Below are 17223 nucleotides of genomic sequence, written 5' to 3' on the forward strand. Positions count from 1 at the left end.
TGGAATGGCCATTAGATAGATTCAATATGACATTGTTTTTATTACCAAATGAGCAGATTGCTCGACCACCATGCCACTGAAAAGTTGAGCTGTATATACTTCTATTATAGGCTCAAGGCTTATTTATAAAGAAATTTCCAGTCCTTTTTCAATGTCGTTTTGTTAACAATAATCTTCAATCCAGGGTCATTTACCTAACTTGAACCATCTGGGATTTTTTACAGATATATGTGGCTGTAACCTGGTGCTTATCTGCTAGAGTAGGCTGGTCACCTCTTAATTGTACCTACCTTGAACCCGTTATTCCAGCCGCAACTCAGCTAAGGCAGGCTGATTTCATCTCTCTTTGATTCCAAGTTGCCGAATGCCTATTTCTCAGCCATGAGCATTCAATGCGTTCAATGCTTCTGATCGAATCAAGGTTCAGTGACATTATTGAATCATTGAACGAGTCAATAGACATAGCATAGGTATACGTTATACCCAATCTCTATCTCATTCCTGCTCCCAATTAAGTTGCCAAATCTTTTTGTAGAAGATGAATAAAAACAGTTTGGCATCACACTCATTGACCTATTTCGTCCTTCGGCGCATGTTTCCGGATGAATCCCAACAGACCACGTGACATGGCACGCTTTAGGTGGCAAAGTACAGGGCCAACCATCTCCTTTCATGGCACCGCATTCCTGGAAAGTGATAGCAACATTATAGTTTTCTTCTTTCCTTTCTTTCCTCTCTCTCTCTCTCTCTCTACTTANTTTTTCTTTCCTTCTCTCTCTCTCTCTCTCTCTAACTTTCCAGAGTCTTCTTCCGACCCCCCATGCCCCCAAAAAAGGAAAATAGTAAATTGTTTCAAAAGAAAAGAACGGGATTGAACATTCAAGAGTAATCTTAAAGGCATGAATGCATGGTAGCCAAGCAAGTACGTACCTAGGGAAAGTGTTCAGTGTCCACCCGCATAACTCCTTCCAAGGAATTACACTAGTTACATTTCACAGCCCATTGGATATGTTTCATTTTTCAAATCAAAGATCGCTATCACTTCAAAAAATCAGAAAGATCTATCTTTAGACCATTTCCCAGTGACAATTGGCAAATGCTGGCAGCCACATTAATTTCTAAGAGGTTTTGTGGAGTCCCACATAGATTTGTGCATCATCACATTCACAGTGATTATATGAACAAAAGGACACATTCTACGTTAACTTGACGTTACCCACTCCTTAAACCTACGCTCACTGCTTCTGCATGCAAACTGGAGTAATTTAATAGGAACAAATGGAAATTTCCGACGCATTCTTCTTCCAAGGGATACAATTAATTTATAAGCTTTACTTAAAATTAAGTAGCAAATTAAGAGATTCACATGACAATGACAAGAAACAAACATAAAAAGTTTAATTAAGATCCCCTCACTTTAAAGTTAAAAAAACTTTAAATTGGTTTGTATCGAGATTGCTTTCCCTAGCTGGTACTGGATGACAAAACTTAGAATGATAAAAGCAGGAAAGAACGGGAAGGCGAAATTAAGCTTCACGTAATGGTTTTAATAATCAACCCAGTAACTTTTCGTGTCATTAAATGTTGTCGAGGAAGGCCAAATAAAAGAATGGTACGAAACCAAAATTAAAAAGAGTTGCTTTGATTGGTACTTGATGTTCCTTACAGTTCAGTCCTGTTACTGGAGAGGCAATGTAGCTAAAGCCATCAACCAACTAGGAGATGCCACCCCCACCAAACCCAAGTATCCCCACGACAGTCTGTAATTTGCTGTTGATGTTACTTAATTTATCGTTTTAAAGAACTTCCTTGCTTTTTACCTACTCCTCCTTCTCCCTATAAATAAGCCCCTCCCGGCTCATTCCATTGCCAACTCTCATAGGAAAACATTCTCATATTTTACTTAGGTTTCAACAAAGAAATAAAAAAAGAGTTAAAAACTACTACTTTCTTTGATTTTTAGGGCTTATAACAAAAACTTTTTTCGTAAAGATCATGAAGCTCATCTTGGTGACTTTCCTGCTTGTTTCTCTTGTTCTCAGCTCCTCTTTCTTTGAGGTGTCAATGGCCGGTTCAGGTAAGAAATATGGATAAGCTAATTGTGAACAAATGGAAAAACTCGGTATCTTTGATCGGTTTTATTTTGAGTATGCTAATGATGAGTTTCTGGGTTCGTCTGTGGAAGGTTTCTGCGACTCAAAGTGTAAGGTGAGGTGCTCAAAGGCAGGGGCAAAAGACAGGTGCTTGAAGTACTGCGGGATTTGCTGCAAGAAATGCAAGTGTGTTCCATCTGGGACATATGGGAACAAGCAGGAGTGTCCCTGCTACAGGGACATGAAGAACTCTAAGGGTAAGCCCAAGTGCCCTTAGATTGTTTCCTAGCTACTTGCATTCCTGTTCCTTTTCCCCATAACAATGTAGTAAAAACTGTGCAAGCCTACGTTTGCTCGTGGGACTAAACATTTGAGAGTCATGGAAGAGGAACCATTAAAGGTTTCTATTAAGCTATAAATAAGGTTTATGTAAGTCAAATTTACCTGTTAAATAAGTATTTTTAAGTCTTAGATATTGCACTATCAAAGGAATAATAACTGGTGTCCTTCTGCTGGTTTATGAATGCCCTATATATTTGATTAATTTTTCATGTACTTAGTAATTATCTAATTTGATCTTTATATCATTTACATAATTACTATTATTTCAAATTTCATTACGCTGTGTAGTCTCTGACAACTCAATGACTCACTAATGGTTAATTTGTGCTAAAAATGTGATTAACTTGATGATCTACACTCAGAACAGTAAATTGTAAGGTCTTGATTATGGCCGTGATCTTAAAAGCGAAGGCCAGCTAGCTTTGGCAGGCTTGAATTGTACTCAACGATGATGTACAAGCTGAAGATCTTCAATTAAGTTTGTGGCGCTGAGAGATGCGTGAGTTGACGCCTTGTTCAACATAGGTTTTTGGTTCGAGGTTGACTGGTTTAGTAATTCTCTAAGCAGCCTATTCACTTGCAATGTAGGATGTAGCAGCCACTTTGTTTTGTCCCTGGACCCTGGCGGTCCCCCTTTGGCCCTTTTCTTTATGATTGCCGCTTGATATCATGCCACCTAGCATGATTATTTCGTCACCATTTGCCAGGAAAAGGCTTTGAGCCTTGAAGGTCTAAAGCACCAATGCACCATCTCAACGAATTTAATTTAATGGGGGAACGGGAGAATAGAATTTGGGTTTGGCCCTTTAATTTCTACTCTTTATTTTTTATGAGTTGTCCGGTCATATGGTCATCGATCAGATTCTTGCAATTAATAATACTTAAAATCAACTGTACATAATCCAACCAATAAGTAGTAGCAGTAATTTTTTTAATGGACCTAGGAAGACAATAGCATTTCACCCTCCCTTCCCTTCCAAGTTCCATGGTCTATTCGGGAGTCAGTGTGGATCAGAAAGGAGAAAAAGATTGTCTTCTTTGCCCGTGAGATGTCATAATTTCTTTAACTTACAAGGACAGATACGTTCGATGTTGAACAGTACAAGAACTGGAAAAGAAGAACAAGTTAGCCGAAAAAGACCCCATTATGCCGCTACCATAATGTTTGCCACCAATCGCCGTACCCTTTGCTCACTTGTATGCGAACTTCGAGTAATAACCCTTAGCAAGATGACATGGTGGGCATGTTTTTGAAGTTCCAGAGCGCATTAGAGGTTTCTGCCTTCTGGGACATGACCCTCCAACAATATACTGCAAAGTAGAAAGTGTCAATATCAGCTATTATTATCTCCATAAGTGGAAATCTGGTAGGAATAAGTTCACGGGCTAGATTCCGTCTCCATTCGAGGAAATCCTTCTCCTTCTGCTACCAAGATCATCTTAGAGGCAGCCAGCCAGAACTTATGGGTTACATTTGAGTGTAAAATCATCCTCGCCAAGCACCCAAGCAGGTGGTGAGGAAGGTCAGAAAATGGAAATTACTCGTCTCTTACTAAGAATACACCAATAATTTGAAAGAAGACCGTAATTTTCACTCCCAAAAACTCGATTGTCTTCCTTACTCTTGTTATCTCTAACCTTTTCCACCATTCGGTTCACATTATTGGAGAATTAAGCTTGACAGGACCACTGTACTCTGCTTGGGTGTGTATTTTCCCACTTTAGACGATTTCCTCAGTTGCCACACCCAAATTGTAGGGGTTGTGAGGTCTTTATCAACGAGCAATCACCTTCGACTGTAATCAGGGCCAGGAACACAGCGTTAGCATCCTCACAATCAGTCTAGAATGCCAGAGCAATGGGGTTTACTTTCTCTACGCTGGAACCATCAGAGCTTGGGGTTGAAGGCCACCAATGAAATGTGGGTAAATGTGATACTATACATACTGCACTGCCCACGACACGATGGAATGATAGAAACCGCATGTTTCCAATACTCAAGACTGGGGAAAAGATAGAGAAGAATGACTATAATAATTTCATTCCTCAAATGGGTCTTGTATTACTTGATCTGAGAGACTTGTTTCCACATATGACAGTCAAAAATATGATCTAGTCCAATTATCTATTTGCACTATTGGTTTTCTTTTTTCTTAAAAATGGAAAATAAAAATTGTACAACAGAGGGATTGCATATGTATCTCCTCATACTGATCTGGCATGGATCCACCACCATCATCATTTTGTGAGCTCCAAAAGCATGTATTCTGTGCAAGATTATAAAATAGTATACAAGTAAACTATGCAGCAGACGGACGAAAATTTAAGATTGAAGAGGCTGAAGCTCTTGCTCCGGAGTAGGAGCACCAACAGGTTCATATGCACTGATTGCCTGTTGTCTGCGTCGATGAACCAACCATATCCCAATAGCTGACAAACCAAGAATCAGAGTAGTTACAAATCCAAGAGCCAGTGCCAGAAAGTGATGTTGCCACCATGTCCTGCGAAGCACCAGTAGGAACCCAAATGTTATTTCTGAGCTAAACCAGTTCAAGATGATGGGAAAAGATAGTAGTAATATACACAGCCTAGGAAAGAATGTCCTCAGACCAACAAAAACAGGGAAGTTGGAAGTGTACTCTAAAATCCATAGGATTCTTTGTTCTGATGTAATTGCATTTGACCCAGGTTAGACAACTATAAATCAGTCACATGGACATGAGTTTTGAGACCCTATAAATCAGTCTCAATGTGAAATTTTATAAAAATTTTACTGCACCCAACTACCCATGTCACACACCTATCTGAGTTCAAGTAAAATAGCTTCATAGTAAACAAAGTCCTAAAACTGAACCTTGACCTTGGGGTAAAAAGACCCTAACTTGTAGCGAGGTAATAGATACTACGGAAAATATCATGGTCTATTACAATAATCTAAACAAAGAGGCCCATTGCTGCATCATGTGCCCTTGCAACCATCCTAATTACCATATGCTGGGCTGCAAAATAAGTGCTAATCAGTTGGCCCTTCACTCCACCAGGACCATCCACAACTACTCTATTGCCAACTCACTCCCATCTTTCTAATGACCAATCACATTCTGGCTTTCCAATCCCATCCCTTCAATTGTGACCTTAATCAACACAGCAATCATAAGACAGTACATATTTCGTTCTTTATTTGTATACTTTATTAATCTTTACTTTCATAACTACTTTCACATAACTACCGGTAAACATGAGACACTCTAAATGCACCAAAAAGCAGACAACATTTGGCCTACAAGTCCCCAGAAAAAAAAAAAGGAAGGCAAGATGAAAAAAGTAGGCAATCCAACTAAGACAAATAGGATCATTTGACCCAGGTCTCCACGCAGCCAATACTTCAAGATACAATGGTATTAGTGTTGGGGGTTAAAAAAATGATAGATTTTCCTCCAGGTCTTTGAGTGGGACTCAGAATTCCATATCTTATCTCTAGCACAAGTATTACTTATTATTTTCATCTGCAATAAGTAGGCTAGACTTTAGGGTTCCTTCATTGTCCAAAATGCTCCAAAGATATGTTCATCACAATAATAGTAGCCAATTAAATCCACCCTAGTAGCATAAAAGGAATTAAAATAAGCGGAAAGCAAAAAAGAACATACATCTTCCTTTGAGGTTCAGCATTCCATTCAACCAACTTATAATTTCCAAATCTCTCAGGAAACTGCATTCGATGATCCCTTAAGCGCAGAATGATGCTCTGCGCATAATAAAGGAAAATAAGATTCAGTTCAATACTGTGGTAAATAGATAGGTAAAGAATAAGTTGAATATGCAAATATTAGTATCACAGACTTCACAGTAGCGATAATACCAGTGCAGTCGTATTAGAAATATAATTGGCAGATGCAGCTGGAAAAATGCCCCATCTAACAAGGAAATCATTTCCTTTGGAAGTGACGTTCAACAGGCGAACCTGATGAATCAAAACAATCGCGTAAGTACTGGTGAACCAGATAAGGCTAATTCATAACTGTCAAACACAAAGCAATATGAAGAGATACTAGTTACACTAACAGATACACCTATAATTCTAAAACGATACTATGGGAGGTAATGGTTGGGCTACAAGATAAGTGCATATAACGGTCACCACCATATGTCCCCTCCCCAGTCCCCACAAAATAGAAGAAAAAAACCACAAATAATCATAGTGCAAGCATAATTAATTTCTAAGCTCGAGTTAAAAATAGAGATGTCCATGGCTTGAAGCTAAGCTTTATACATAAAATCTTAACTAGGGCCCAGAAATCTTTAATTAGATCCAGCTGGAACTTTTATCGGGCCTAGGCTTTTTTTCTAGGCCCATCCCAACCTATAGGTATACAAGCCCACCCAAAATTTGGGTGGGCTAGCGGGCCAACTGGCAGGTGGACACCTCTAGTTAAATCTGCAAATTACATGATTTGAGAAAAGCCATGAAATTCTACCAATGGTTCCAACTATATGTTATCATTAGTTAAAATCTGATTCAGATTACATTGCACCAATGACCAAATAAGATGGTTCTTCCTCAAAAAATGAATCAATAAAAAAAATTTCAAAAGCAGTCCAATGTACAACCTCAAATCTAATTCCCACAAGGCTAAAAAGACTTAGTTAAAGTCAAGGTAAGTAATTAAACTGCACCTGTGATTTATCAACTTCCAGTTCCTGGGAAATTAAGTCTGCAAGCTCCTTGAAGTTGGGCTTCAAGTTGGAATCATTTGCGCTAATTGACATATCAAATGTTATAAATCCAATACGAAATGAACCTGATTATCATGTGGGGGGAGACAATATTCATCAGAGAGAATTTACACTTTACACCATCCATTTGTATAAATGCATGCATCATTATCACTCAGAAATCAAAAAGACAACTAAGCTTATCATCATACTTAATGACAGACCCACAGAAAATGAAATAAGCACCACGTGGTGCAAACCTTAAATGTGTAAAGCAACCAGCAAGCCCATTTTGTGAGCAGAAAATGATAATTATAGCGTAAACAAGATTATACCAAAAGGATATGGTATGAAATTAGGCCATCTTAACAATAATAAGCTTTAAATGCATAAGCTGTGAGTATCTGACTAGTATATAAAACCAGATATATATAAACACACACACACATACCAGGGGTTGCATGTATGCTTTTTATCAGGAACTATAAGCCTCCTTTTAAATCTACGGGAGATTTTTATGCTTAAGCAGTGCACCTGGAAGAACATTTGGTGGCAACCCACTTGGGGCTAGTGCCGGAGGAATTTCCATGTTTGTATCCTTGCTTTGGGAGACTAAAGGAGCTGGCGCAGGCGCACCAGGGAACTGCACTCTCCTCCATAGCTCAGAACAATTAGTTTTCCAAAAGCCTATCCTGTCATTACCCCGATCATAAGTGACTAAGGTGTTACGGACGACAATGCCTGCCTCAAACAAACAAAAGTTAAGAGATTATTACTGCAGTCATCTAAACAAACATGATATATTGAGTTGGACTGGACCATAGTATACAGAAAGAACTTTAGATTTTTGGCATTCATTTTTCAAAAATATATGGTAGGCATATGCTACACACGCACATTCATGCACACACATTGAGGGAGAGAAGGCTTTGTGTTAAGCAAATGATGCAACATACCTCCTAAAAGAGTAGTCGCTTCTGCATTTTGGAAAATTCCCAAGCAATATGCACCACTAACCTTTGTATGCTAAAAAGCATCCCATTAAGAGACAGAGGATATATGTGTCAGAACGTTGTTTGAAGAATTAGCACAGAAAATAGATGATGCAAAAATGTTTTATAACCACTTAAATTAGCTTTGCCACCAATCAAGGACCCATTTTGCTCTTCAAGAATGCAAAGTTCAAAAAAGGTTAATTACCCGGAACAGGTAGTTTTCTGGAGACAGCAATAACTTCTTTCCATTGTTAAATACCATCTCAACCTCTGGGAAAATTTTTGCTAGTTGCGAAAAATCCCTGTATCACGTTTCAAGAAAAACCATTAAGATGGACTCAAGACAACAAGTATCAGCTTTCATATAAAATGAAAAAGTTATTGGCAACACCTTCCAGCACTGGAAAAACAGATATCATCATAATTTGGATCAGGACCATGGACCCTTTTGAGAAAATGAACTTCCCTTATGATCTGCATTGAAATAGCCAAATAACCATGAAGAACAGTTCCAAACATTAGCATGCACGAAAATAGATGCTGATATTATGTTAATAAAGTTTAAACTAAAACAAAAATAAAACTTAAAGACAATTAAAATTAAACTGCCAGAATAGTTTGAGTTGCAGCAAGTCAAGAACAAACACCAACATTAAGTATTTTCTGATGAAAGATATTAATCATGGTTGCAGCCATAATGAACTCTTGATGCTGTGGTTGAAGCCATAATTTTCAAAAAATGGGGCCACAGACCAAGCAACGGTTCAGAATACTAAATCCTAAACGGCTAAACCACAGAAATCAAACCCAATAATCATAGTTGTCATAAACATGTTAATTTCATTCAAAGGCTTTCACAATAACTTACCAAATGCAAATTGCTATAAGTCAATTATAATATTGTACTGTATAACAGTTAATATTTTACTAGTAATTTAGTTCCTGTCAAAGTGCCATTACTGTTGTCCAGATAATAATGATGGAAATGGACTCCGTATCTGTTGAAGGATAAGAACCATGCAGAACAGACATGCTTCAAACTTCCTAAGGAAGCAGGTTTTATAAAATGACAAGTTCCAGAAATTGGATAACTAAAGCATAGTACCAATATTTAAGAAGCAGCACCTCCAAGTGCTTGGAAAGTAATAAAGCAGTTTTCATAAAGAACAACTAGTTTAAGTAACATTGTTACCCAGATATGTAAAAGATGTATCAATACTCAGTTTCCTTCATAGTTGCCTTGTAATATAATACCTAACTGCATAAATTTCTAACTAATTCTCTCAAAGTAATATACGTTACAATAAATGACAACATGAGCAGTCATTCATCCATTAGGGCACATTAAATGCAACAAAAGCACATCTTTTAATCATCATATGCAAAATCAAAAACTTTTTCTATGCCTCAATTAATAATTCTGGCTTCTGAAAAAAAAATAGTAAAGTATCATAGGAGAAAGAACAGCATAACAATTGTAGAAAAGACAATGAGAACCTGGCTAGCAAAAATCTAAAATTAGCATGAAACTCAAAGCTATTAGATCTTACAGCATCCCTAAATGCAACAAATGCAGCTTTTGGAAGGTAAGCATATGTTGTTCCACTGTCCAGGACTGTTCCATGCCTTCCATCAAAGATCCCAGGGTGTAACTTCAATGGCTTTCCAGCAACATGCATTTCCTTAAGCTCAATGTTGTAGTAAGGGCTGTTGACATTCAAAAGCTACAGTGAATGTGTAAGACGAACCAGATGCATTCTTAGGAAAAATGCATCCACAAATATGATCCTTTGAAAGAAGTATACCTACGGAAAGGGTCCGAATGGGAGAAGACCATATCAGGGGGAGGAGTGATATTTCCAAGAACCATTGCACCCCCACCAACATCCATCCCACCATAACACAAAGAAAATGAATCACCAATAACACTCTTATCAACAAGTTGATCCACAATACTTAGCCGCCCACGACCCAAACCCATTATACCATCAGCTCGTTGGCTGTAAAGATCACCTGTTTCCATATTTTCACAACCAAAAACAGCACGCTGAGGCACAAGTTCACTTTCATTCCCAAAAGAAACAACATCCTCTCCAAGCACCCCACTGCTGGAACTCATCTCAGCATACCGTCTATCATATGTGCATTGCTTTTGCTCATCATCACAATTACAACTCGGATTGCATTTTACAGGTTGATAAGTGCTAGACAAATCCGGTTGGAACCTTGGATCCTGGATTCCAATAAGAGATTAATATTGCCACAAAATCACCAGTTTCCCCTGATATATTTCTATTTTCTAACAGTCACAGATTTAAGAAATCAAGAAATTAGAACAAAACTTAAATCTAGTAGCCAAGCATACCTCACTTTCTCGTAATGGTAAAAGCTAAGAATCTAAATCGCCATTTAACTCCTCTGTTACTTCAAAATTCTACTAAGCTAATTACCCACTAATTTCAATTTGATAAAGTTAAAAACCGCAATCTCACTTTAAATAATGGCGTCAATTTCAAATTCATTAATAACAATTAAAAACGGAAGAGCTGAAATGCACGAACTTGATAAGAAGGGACCGAACCTGATGCTTGCCGCACTGTGCACAACTGGAGCAAGGAACGTAAGTTACAGTACTTCCGGTATCGACGATGAGCGCGAATTCCTGAGGCGGCGTCCCTATCCATAGCCGAGTCGTATAGTAACTGCAAATTACCAAAAAGAAAATCCTCAATATTTCGAAAATTCAAAAGAAAAAAAAATTGGAACCTTTTTTACAGAATATATACCCGTTGGAAAGGAGATCATCATAGAGTCTCATCCGAGCGTTTGGAATGGAAGGAGAGAACTCCGACTGCTGGAGATGACGGCGGAGATTGTCCACGTGTCGGTGCAGGGAATGATTGCGTGATGATTGATGTAGAGGGAGGACCATCGGCCGTCGGTTATGATGTTTTGCATCGACGGTGGCTAGATGGAACCAGAGTACGGAACAGACAATTAGAAGGGAAGAGGTTCGGTGAAGCCAGGTTCGAGCCATGGCGCGTCGCTTTGGCCCCAGGTTGTGGTCAATGACGACAGACCATTGCACACGGAGGACCCAAGAGCGTGCACTCGACCTTTATAAAGGAAACTGATAGAAAGCTCTTAATAAACCGGCATAGTGGGGAGCCAACGAGGGCGAGACACGTCATGGGTTGCAGTGACTTTTAGTCAAAGTAAACGGTGAATCAAACGGACGGCCATTAGAATCCGGTTTGATTAAGTGGTTGGTTTAGTGGAGATAATTAATAATCCTTGCGATAATACAAAACAAAGCAAAAAGGTTTGAGTAGTGACAAAGAAATAAGGGGGCATTGCATCACGATCCTGCAAAGAAACGTGCCCAATCATTTGCCAATGGAGGTGGCCTCGTTTTAGGAATGAAAGCTTAACTTGTCTTGGTTGCCATTTTCAAAGGTTGAAATGTCCCGCAAATGAGAATTTGAACCGGTTTTATCGATATTTTTTCACAAGAGTATTAATCAAACATGAGAAAAATAATGTGAAAGATTCACCGGGGAAAATGACGTTGCTCTTCTTCTTCTACCATAAATAAGTAGGGTTACTTACATGTTATGATGGAGTTTTTCACTTAATCGTCTTCTAAGATAAAAATTTGTTAGCTTGTCGTTGAATATGTTGCACTTCCTCAATCCATCAACTTGGAATTAGATCAATACAGTCACGAACCAAGATAGAATATATGTGAAATCCTTCTGTAATACCCCAAAGTTCAGCTATAGCTATAAGACTAGTAGTAGTACCAATATTTAACAAATTAAAGAAGAGAAACCAAGCACCATCACTATCCCAAGTAAACCCTCCGTGGAAGCTAAACCAGTGCCTGTCTTCCTCGCACCATTTTCATTGCATAGCTAAAAAAGAGGATACTCATGGCTTTCAGGGACAGCAAAGCCAGGAACATAACATGGTTTTCAAAAGTGAATTTTCGTGCAAGGTAAGAGTACTTTCAATTAAGTTTCAAATCGTTGGCCAAAAAAGATGCTAGTATTAAGCTTCCAAACATTATATAAGTTCATTTGGTGTAACAACAGGATTGCAGCAGCATTCATTAGAAGGCTGCAAGAATGACACTCAAACCCAGAAGCAAAACAGTAACTCAATTTTTACATGAAAAAGGAGTTAGAATAACTCAATGCCCTTGAAGAAAAAAAAAATGCTAGATACACATTGTAGGACAAACAAAAGTGGGAAAACCTCAAAATATGGTTTATCCCCTTTCAAATCCCCAAAAGAACAATTATACATCAAGTTTCATAATTTCTGTATCCAACTGCAGAGTATCCGCTGCTTTCAAGATCCAAACATGGAGTGTAGCATAACTCAGGGATTCATGTGACAGCCAACAAAGACTACAAACTACAACACCAACAATAATCCTACACTATGAGGCATCAGATCAACTATAATCTGAGTAAATCCACAATAATCCTAATGTGGTAGAAGATTTTGAGGGGAAAAAGAAATGCCTAAGATCGATTGTAGTGAAAATCTCTTATTAGCATATCTCCCCATGTTATACTTTTGTAATTTTCTAAAAGTACATGTGTAATTTTCTAAGCACCCATTTTCCATAAACATGGCTGCGCATCATTGGATAGTTAACCCGCACCAGATTCAGCAAAGCATTGTAGACAAAGCCCTGCTCATGCAATAATAAAGAAACATCACAACAAAAAAATAAGCTGCAGCCTAATAACAATCTCCGGTATAAGTTGCTTTTTCTTTTTTGTTGGAATTTGTAGAAGTTGCTATTAATACAGAAAAAGTAAAGCATATGGAAAACATTGCATGTTGTGGTAAGAGGGATATGGCCTACTAGAGGATCAGGCCAAAGTTATTTTGAATAGCTGACTCAAGGCAAGAGTTAGTTATACAAGTTCCAGCAATTTGCATGTCAACAAAGGATGAATTCTACAAAACCAAGGTCTTTTTCATAAAAACCAAATTATATAGAAGTTAAATCGAATAATTTACTCTGATAACCACGCTGGTCAAACTTGTCTGAGTGCCTACCCCAACCCTATCCAGGTGCAATAGATTAATGAAGAAGCTTAAGGCACATATTTATGCGATACACAGACACCTTTGCAAGTGCACCAAATGACCAAGAAGATGGAACCAGCAGGATGTGAGAATTATCTAACCTTAGAAACTGACAAAGCAGACTGGAAAACATAGTTTCCAAAGGGGTCGACAAGAAGCCTTGATACAGTGGGACTTCTAAGCAACTCCATTATAATTCTTGTAGACTGCTGTTCTCCCGATTCAATCAAGCACTTCTCCACAACATTGCTTCCATACCTATTGCAGGAAAGAGATGCATAATTCCCTTCGAGCTCCCTCAGAAGACTTTCTGTTATTTGTGGATCTTTTAATCCCAGTATATGTTGCACCACATAATTGCTAGAAAAAATGAAAAATAAAGGAGTCCATCAAGCTCAAATAAATTGTGCACCATATTGCTTACAAATTTAAAAAACACAACATAATTCCACAACAAAGCAAGGCAGTGCAGTATCAATGGAAGACCTTTTATACATACACACTCATCAACTTAAGATCAATGACTTTCCGGCACATTAGGTTTCCAAGAAACATACCCATATTGATCTTCTGCTAGGTGTAGAGCATTTGCTATTATCTCGCGAACCAGATGTGCTCTTACCTCTCCCTTAGAGTGGTCAACACATTGTTGCAGAGCACAACACCCACTTTTATCTGTTGCAATTTGATAACAGTTATACGCCACCTCATTCAGAAGATACTGCCAATGAAAATTCAGTGTCAGAAAATGTGTTAGATTAGATTTTTTAGATTTCTAAATACAAAGTGGTAATGATTCCCTGGTTTACTGCATAAAAGCAAATTCTTTATGGTTGATATTAAATCTTCATGATTTGCAAACCTCCGCTGTAGAAAATCAATTGTTTAATCCTTATTGGTGAAAGAAAAACTAACAGACCGGTAAAACTGCAAGATCAATTAATAGTCACTTTTTAGAAAAATGCACAGCATACATGAATGAGCAATCTTCTCTGGCAAACTGTACCCATGTGCTTATTTACTCAACAATGTTGCCAGTAAATTGGGCACTTCCCATCAACCAAAAGAATGTATGGATCAAATTTGTTGGGAAACAGAAACAAATTGTGTGGTACAACCAACATTTTAGATGTACTGAAGCCAAAGATACAAGCTCAAGGGTAGAAAATACCAAAAATAAATATGAAGACATGAAACAGAACTTACAAAAAAGGGAAGTCAGGGATTTAAATGACACATATCTAAAGAACATAACATGGTAGAGCAAGATATTTCGCAATAAAAACTATGAGCCCACAAAAGTATAGACTTTACATCCTTGCAGTAAAGACCAGTCAGAAACCAGAAACATGGACAAAACTACATATACTAATTTGATATAAGAGAACCCAAAGCCATAGCAAAATGAGACAGGAAAGTTGCCTAATTTTCACAGGGAAATTACTTGTGTATAAGAAACAAGCAATGGCATAATTTTTGGCAACCTAAAGTGACTCAACTTTTCACGACATTCACAAATGTATAAAACAGATCTTGGTCCAGTTTCAACATTGATAGAGGAAGACAGAAAGCAGCAGTAAATGCATCTATTTCATTGTCATAACTTTTAGAAACGAAGGATCATAGTAACCTCTGCACTTTCATTCAATCTATGTAGGAACCAAGAAGAAACAAATGCACGGTAAAATAAAACTAATTGAAACAAGATGAAAAAATCAAAATGAAGCTTAATTCAAATCGTAGCCGATCCTACTACTCTAACACTTGGATGTTACCTTATTATCTTCGTCGGAGAAATTTATCAAGCAACATTGGATCACACGATGACCATTCATGTCCTTGGTCAATGCAACTGCACCAGCGCTTAGAGCTGACATAGCTAATGAGATTTGGTGATGAGTAGTAAGTTTCTCCAACAATTTCTGTACAGCACGAGACCTACCACCAAAAAGAAAAAGTTATTGGAAACAAACTTTTTCCTTCGAAAAAAAAAAAGGAAACGAGAATAAACCAAACCAAACATACCCATGAGTATTGAGACAAATGTTAACAAGCCGAAAATCATCCTCAGTAACCAGTAAAAGAATCTGATTCTTTTGTTCATCACTACACACTTCCACAACTTTTTGAACAACATAATTTGCAAAAGGGTCCAACATCAACTCACCCACATGGTTAATAGTCTCCATGAAAATCATATCAATTTCCTCCTTTGAAGCTTCGCCAACAGCCCTTTGTAAAAACCTACATCCATATTGATCTTTTGCTAAGGCCACAATCCTACCCCTCAAGTCCCCTAGCCTCAAACAATTCAAAGGCTCCTGTAACCAATGAGGCCTCCTAAAACTATTACTATTATTCTGATTATTATTATTGTTATTAGTAAAACTAGATCTCATTACATTCCTGTTTTTTGAACAACAAGCCCTTGTGCAACAACCAGCCGCAGCAGAACCAGCCAAGAATCTATTTTGACTGGAAGAGGGTAATATTGAGAATTCATTGAAAAGTTCACTCCTTCTTGAATCAAGCAAATACCCATTTCCATTTAATTTGGAGGGTTGATATGAACTAGACATGAAAGTATCCCAACTATCAATATCTGGGCCCACCATCATCCCCCCATCAAAACCCACATTCAAACCCTCAACAGCATTGTTTCTCTCTTGTCCTGTTCTTGCCAACCCACCACCAATGCCACTCCCAGACCCCTCCAAATATTCACCACCAAGAAAACCCGGATAGCCTAACTCTTGATTCCCCCGAGTTGACACACTGAGACGAGAAAAGGCTGATTCTAGGGTTTGATCAGAAGGGTTGTTTTGGACGGAAGTTTCTGGAAGCATAGGTTGTATGTCATGAGAAAAAGGGAGACAGCTTTCGGGTGACCGCCAAATCGGAGCCAAAAACGGCGTTTCAGAGAAAAAAGAAGGGCTACCGTGCACTAGCTCCATCAAAACCAAGAAACAAAGAGAGAAAACTTAAAAGGGGAGATAAAGAAAGAGAGAGAGGAGCGTAAAGAAGAGAGTTTTTGGAAGGGCTTTGAGGTTGATCTTAAAAGCACGTATTTATAACAAAAATGCGGAGATAAAGTCAGGGTAAATTTTAATTCAAGAAGAAGTTATGTGAAAGAAATATTGTGATTTGATTGGACAAACTGCCATATTTGTTTTTGTTTTTGTTTTTTTATTTTGTGTTGGGAGAGAATAAAGATGGAAAGGACTTTAGACAGAAAGAGAGTCATAGATGGAGAGTGAGACTGTAGAGATATGGCTGAAATAAAGACTACGGTTGAACGGGTTTTTTGCATGCAATTTATGGAAACTTTTCACGCTGCGGGCCAAATGCCAAAAACTCGAAAAGCTAAAACCTTGTACCAACACAGAAACACAACTGTGTTTCCTCGGTTGTATGTCTGTCTGTCTGTCTGTCACCCTCACCCCCTCCCCCTCCCTTCCAATCCTGTGGGTCCACCATCGCTGACCAGTTGTTATCCAGTCCTTTGTGTTTTCTTCTCCTGCTTGTCATTTTGTCTTCTTTTCTAGGAAGTCGTCTTCTTCTTCGAAGATTAATTACGATTAAATTTTAAATTAGTTTAATCTCCATGCTTTTGATATACTCTCAATTTAATTTGTAACTTGGGATATTTGTTTTCTCCTTGAAATCTAAAATAAAAGTTGATATCGAATCCTAATCAAATCGATAATTTTAAATTATTTTTTTGATAAATATTGAATGAAATGTACCTTATATATTAGTTTTATCCTTTTCAGTTTAGGTACTTGGGTATCCATGCATTAAATTAGATAACTTGCCATTTTATTTTTTATTTTCCAAACGATTGGAATAATGGAGATTTGTTCAAGCACAAAGCCAACAGAATTTTTCTTGAATGGTAGTTTAAGTTAATGACTAATTAATAGCGAGTTCTAATTTTTTTTAGTGATCTTATCACTTCAATAATTTATAAA

The 17223-nt window shown here is 37.8% G+C and overlaps 3 protein-coding genes across 3 annotated transcripts; 1 reads left to right on the forward strand and 2 right to left on the reverse strand.

The window, feature by feature from the left end:
* On the forward strand, positions 1850-2613 carry LOC18592021 (peamaclein). Its single transcript, XM_018126064.1, has 2 exons — positions 1850-2077; positions 2186-2613. The coding sequence occupies exons 1-2, from the start codon at positions 1996-1998 to the stop codon at positions 2368-2370; spliced, it is 267 nt and encodes an 88-aa protein (XP_017981553.1). The 5' UTR covers positions 1850-1995; the 3' UTR covers positions 2371-2613.
* On the reverse strand, positions 4459-11272 carry LOC18592022 (protein ASPARTIC PROTEASE IN GUARD CELL 1). Its single transcript, XM_018126063.1, has 12 exons — positions 10933-11272; positions 10728-10848; positions 9952-10379; positions 9697-9853; positions 8538-8620; positions 8352-8448; positions 8108-8177; positions 7686-7892; positions 7113-7237; positions 6298-6399; positions 6086-6183; positions 4459-4936 (listed from the first exon to the last, which is right to left on the reverse strand). The coding sequence occupies exons 1-12, from the start codon at positions 11181-11183 to the stop codon at positions 4759-4761; spliced, it is 1917 nt and encodes a 638-aa protein (XP_017981552.1). The 5' UTR covers positions 11184-11272; the 3' UTR covers positions 4459-4758.
* Positions 12329-16331, reverse strand: LOC18592023 (pumilio homolog 12). Its single transcript, XM_007018499.2, has 5 exons — positions 15278-16331; positions 15028-15190; positions 13810-13973; positions 13354-13612; positions 12329-12848 (listed from the first exon to the last, which is right to left on the reverse strand). The coding sequence occupies exons 1-5, from the start codon at positions 16204-16206 to the stop codon at positions 12741-12743; spliced, it is 1623 nt and encodes a 540-aa protein (XP_007018561.2). The 5' UTR covers positions 16207-16331; the 3' UTR covers positions 12329-12740.

The sequence above is a fragment of the Theobroma cacao genome, chromosome 8 (assembly GCF_000208745.1).
Source record: "Theobroma cacao cultivar B97-61/B2 chromosome 8, Criollo_cocoa_genome_V2, whole genome shotgun sequence".
Taxonomy (NCBI): Eukaryota; Viridiplantae; Streptophyta; class Magnoliopsida; order Malvales; family Malvaceae; genus Theobroma; species Theobroma cacao.

Excerpts from the sequence above, each read along its gene's own strand:
- LOC18592023 (XM_007018499.2), bottom strand. The coding sequence starts at position 16,206 with ATGGAGCTAGTGCACGGTAGCCCTTCTTTTTTCTCTGAAACGCCGTTT. Across the intron at positions 15,191-15,277 it reads ATTTGTCTCAATACTCATGG|GTCTCGTGCTGTACAGAAAT; the intron begins GTATGTTTGGTT and ends TTTTGGTGGTAG. Across the intron at positions 13,613-13,809 it reads CTAGCAGAAGATCAATATGG|CAATTATGTGGTGCAACATA; the intron begins GTATGTTTCTTG and ends CATTTTTTCTAG.
- LOC18592021 (XM_018126064.1), top strand. The coding sequence starts at position 1,996 with ATGAAGCTCATCTTGGTGACTTTCCTGCTTGTTTCTCTTGTTCTCAGC. Across the intron at positions 2,078-2,185 it reads GGTGTCAATGGCCGGTTCAG|GTTTCTGCGACTCAAAGTGT; the intron begins GTAAGAAATATG and ends CGTCTGTGGAAG.
- LOC18592022 (XM_018126063.1), bottom strand. The coding sequence starts at position 11,183 with ATGGCTCGAACCTGGCTTCACCGAACCTCTTCCCTTCTAATTGTCTGT. Across the intron at positions 6,400-7,112 it reads TGGAAGTTGATAAATCACAG|GTTCGCCTGTTGAACGTCAC; the intron begins GTGCAGTTTAAT and ends TTGATTCATCAG. Across the intron at positions 6,184-6,297 it reads TTTCTAATACGACTGCACTG|AGCATCATTCTGCGCTTAAG; the intron begins GTATTATCGCTA and ends TATTATGCGCAG.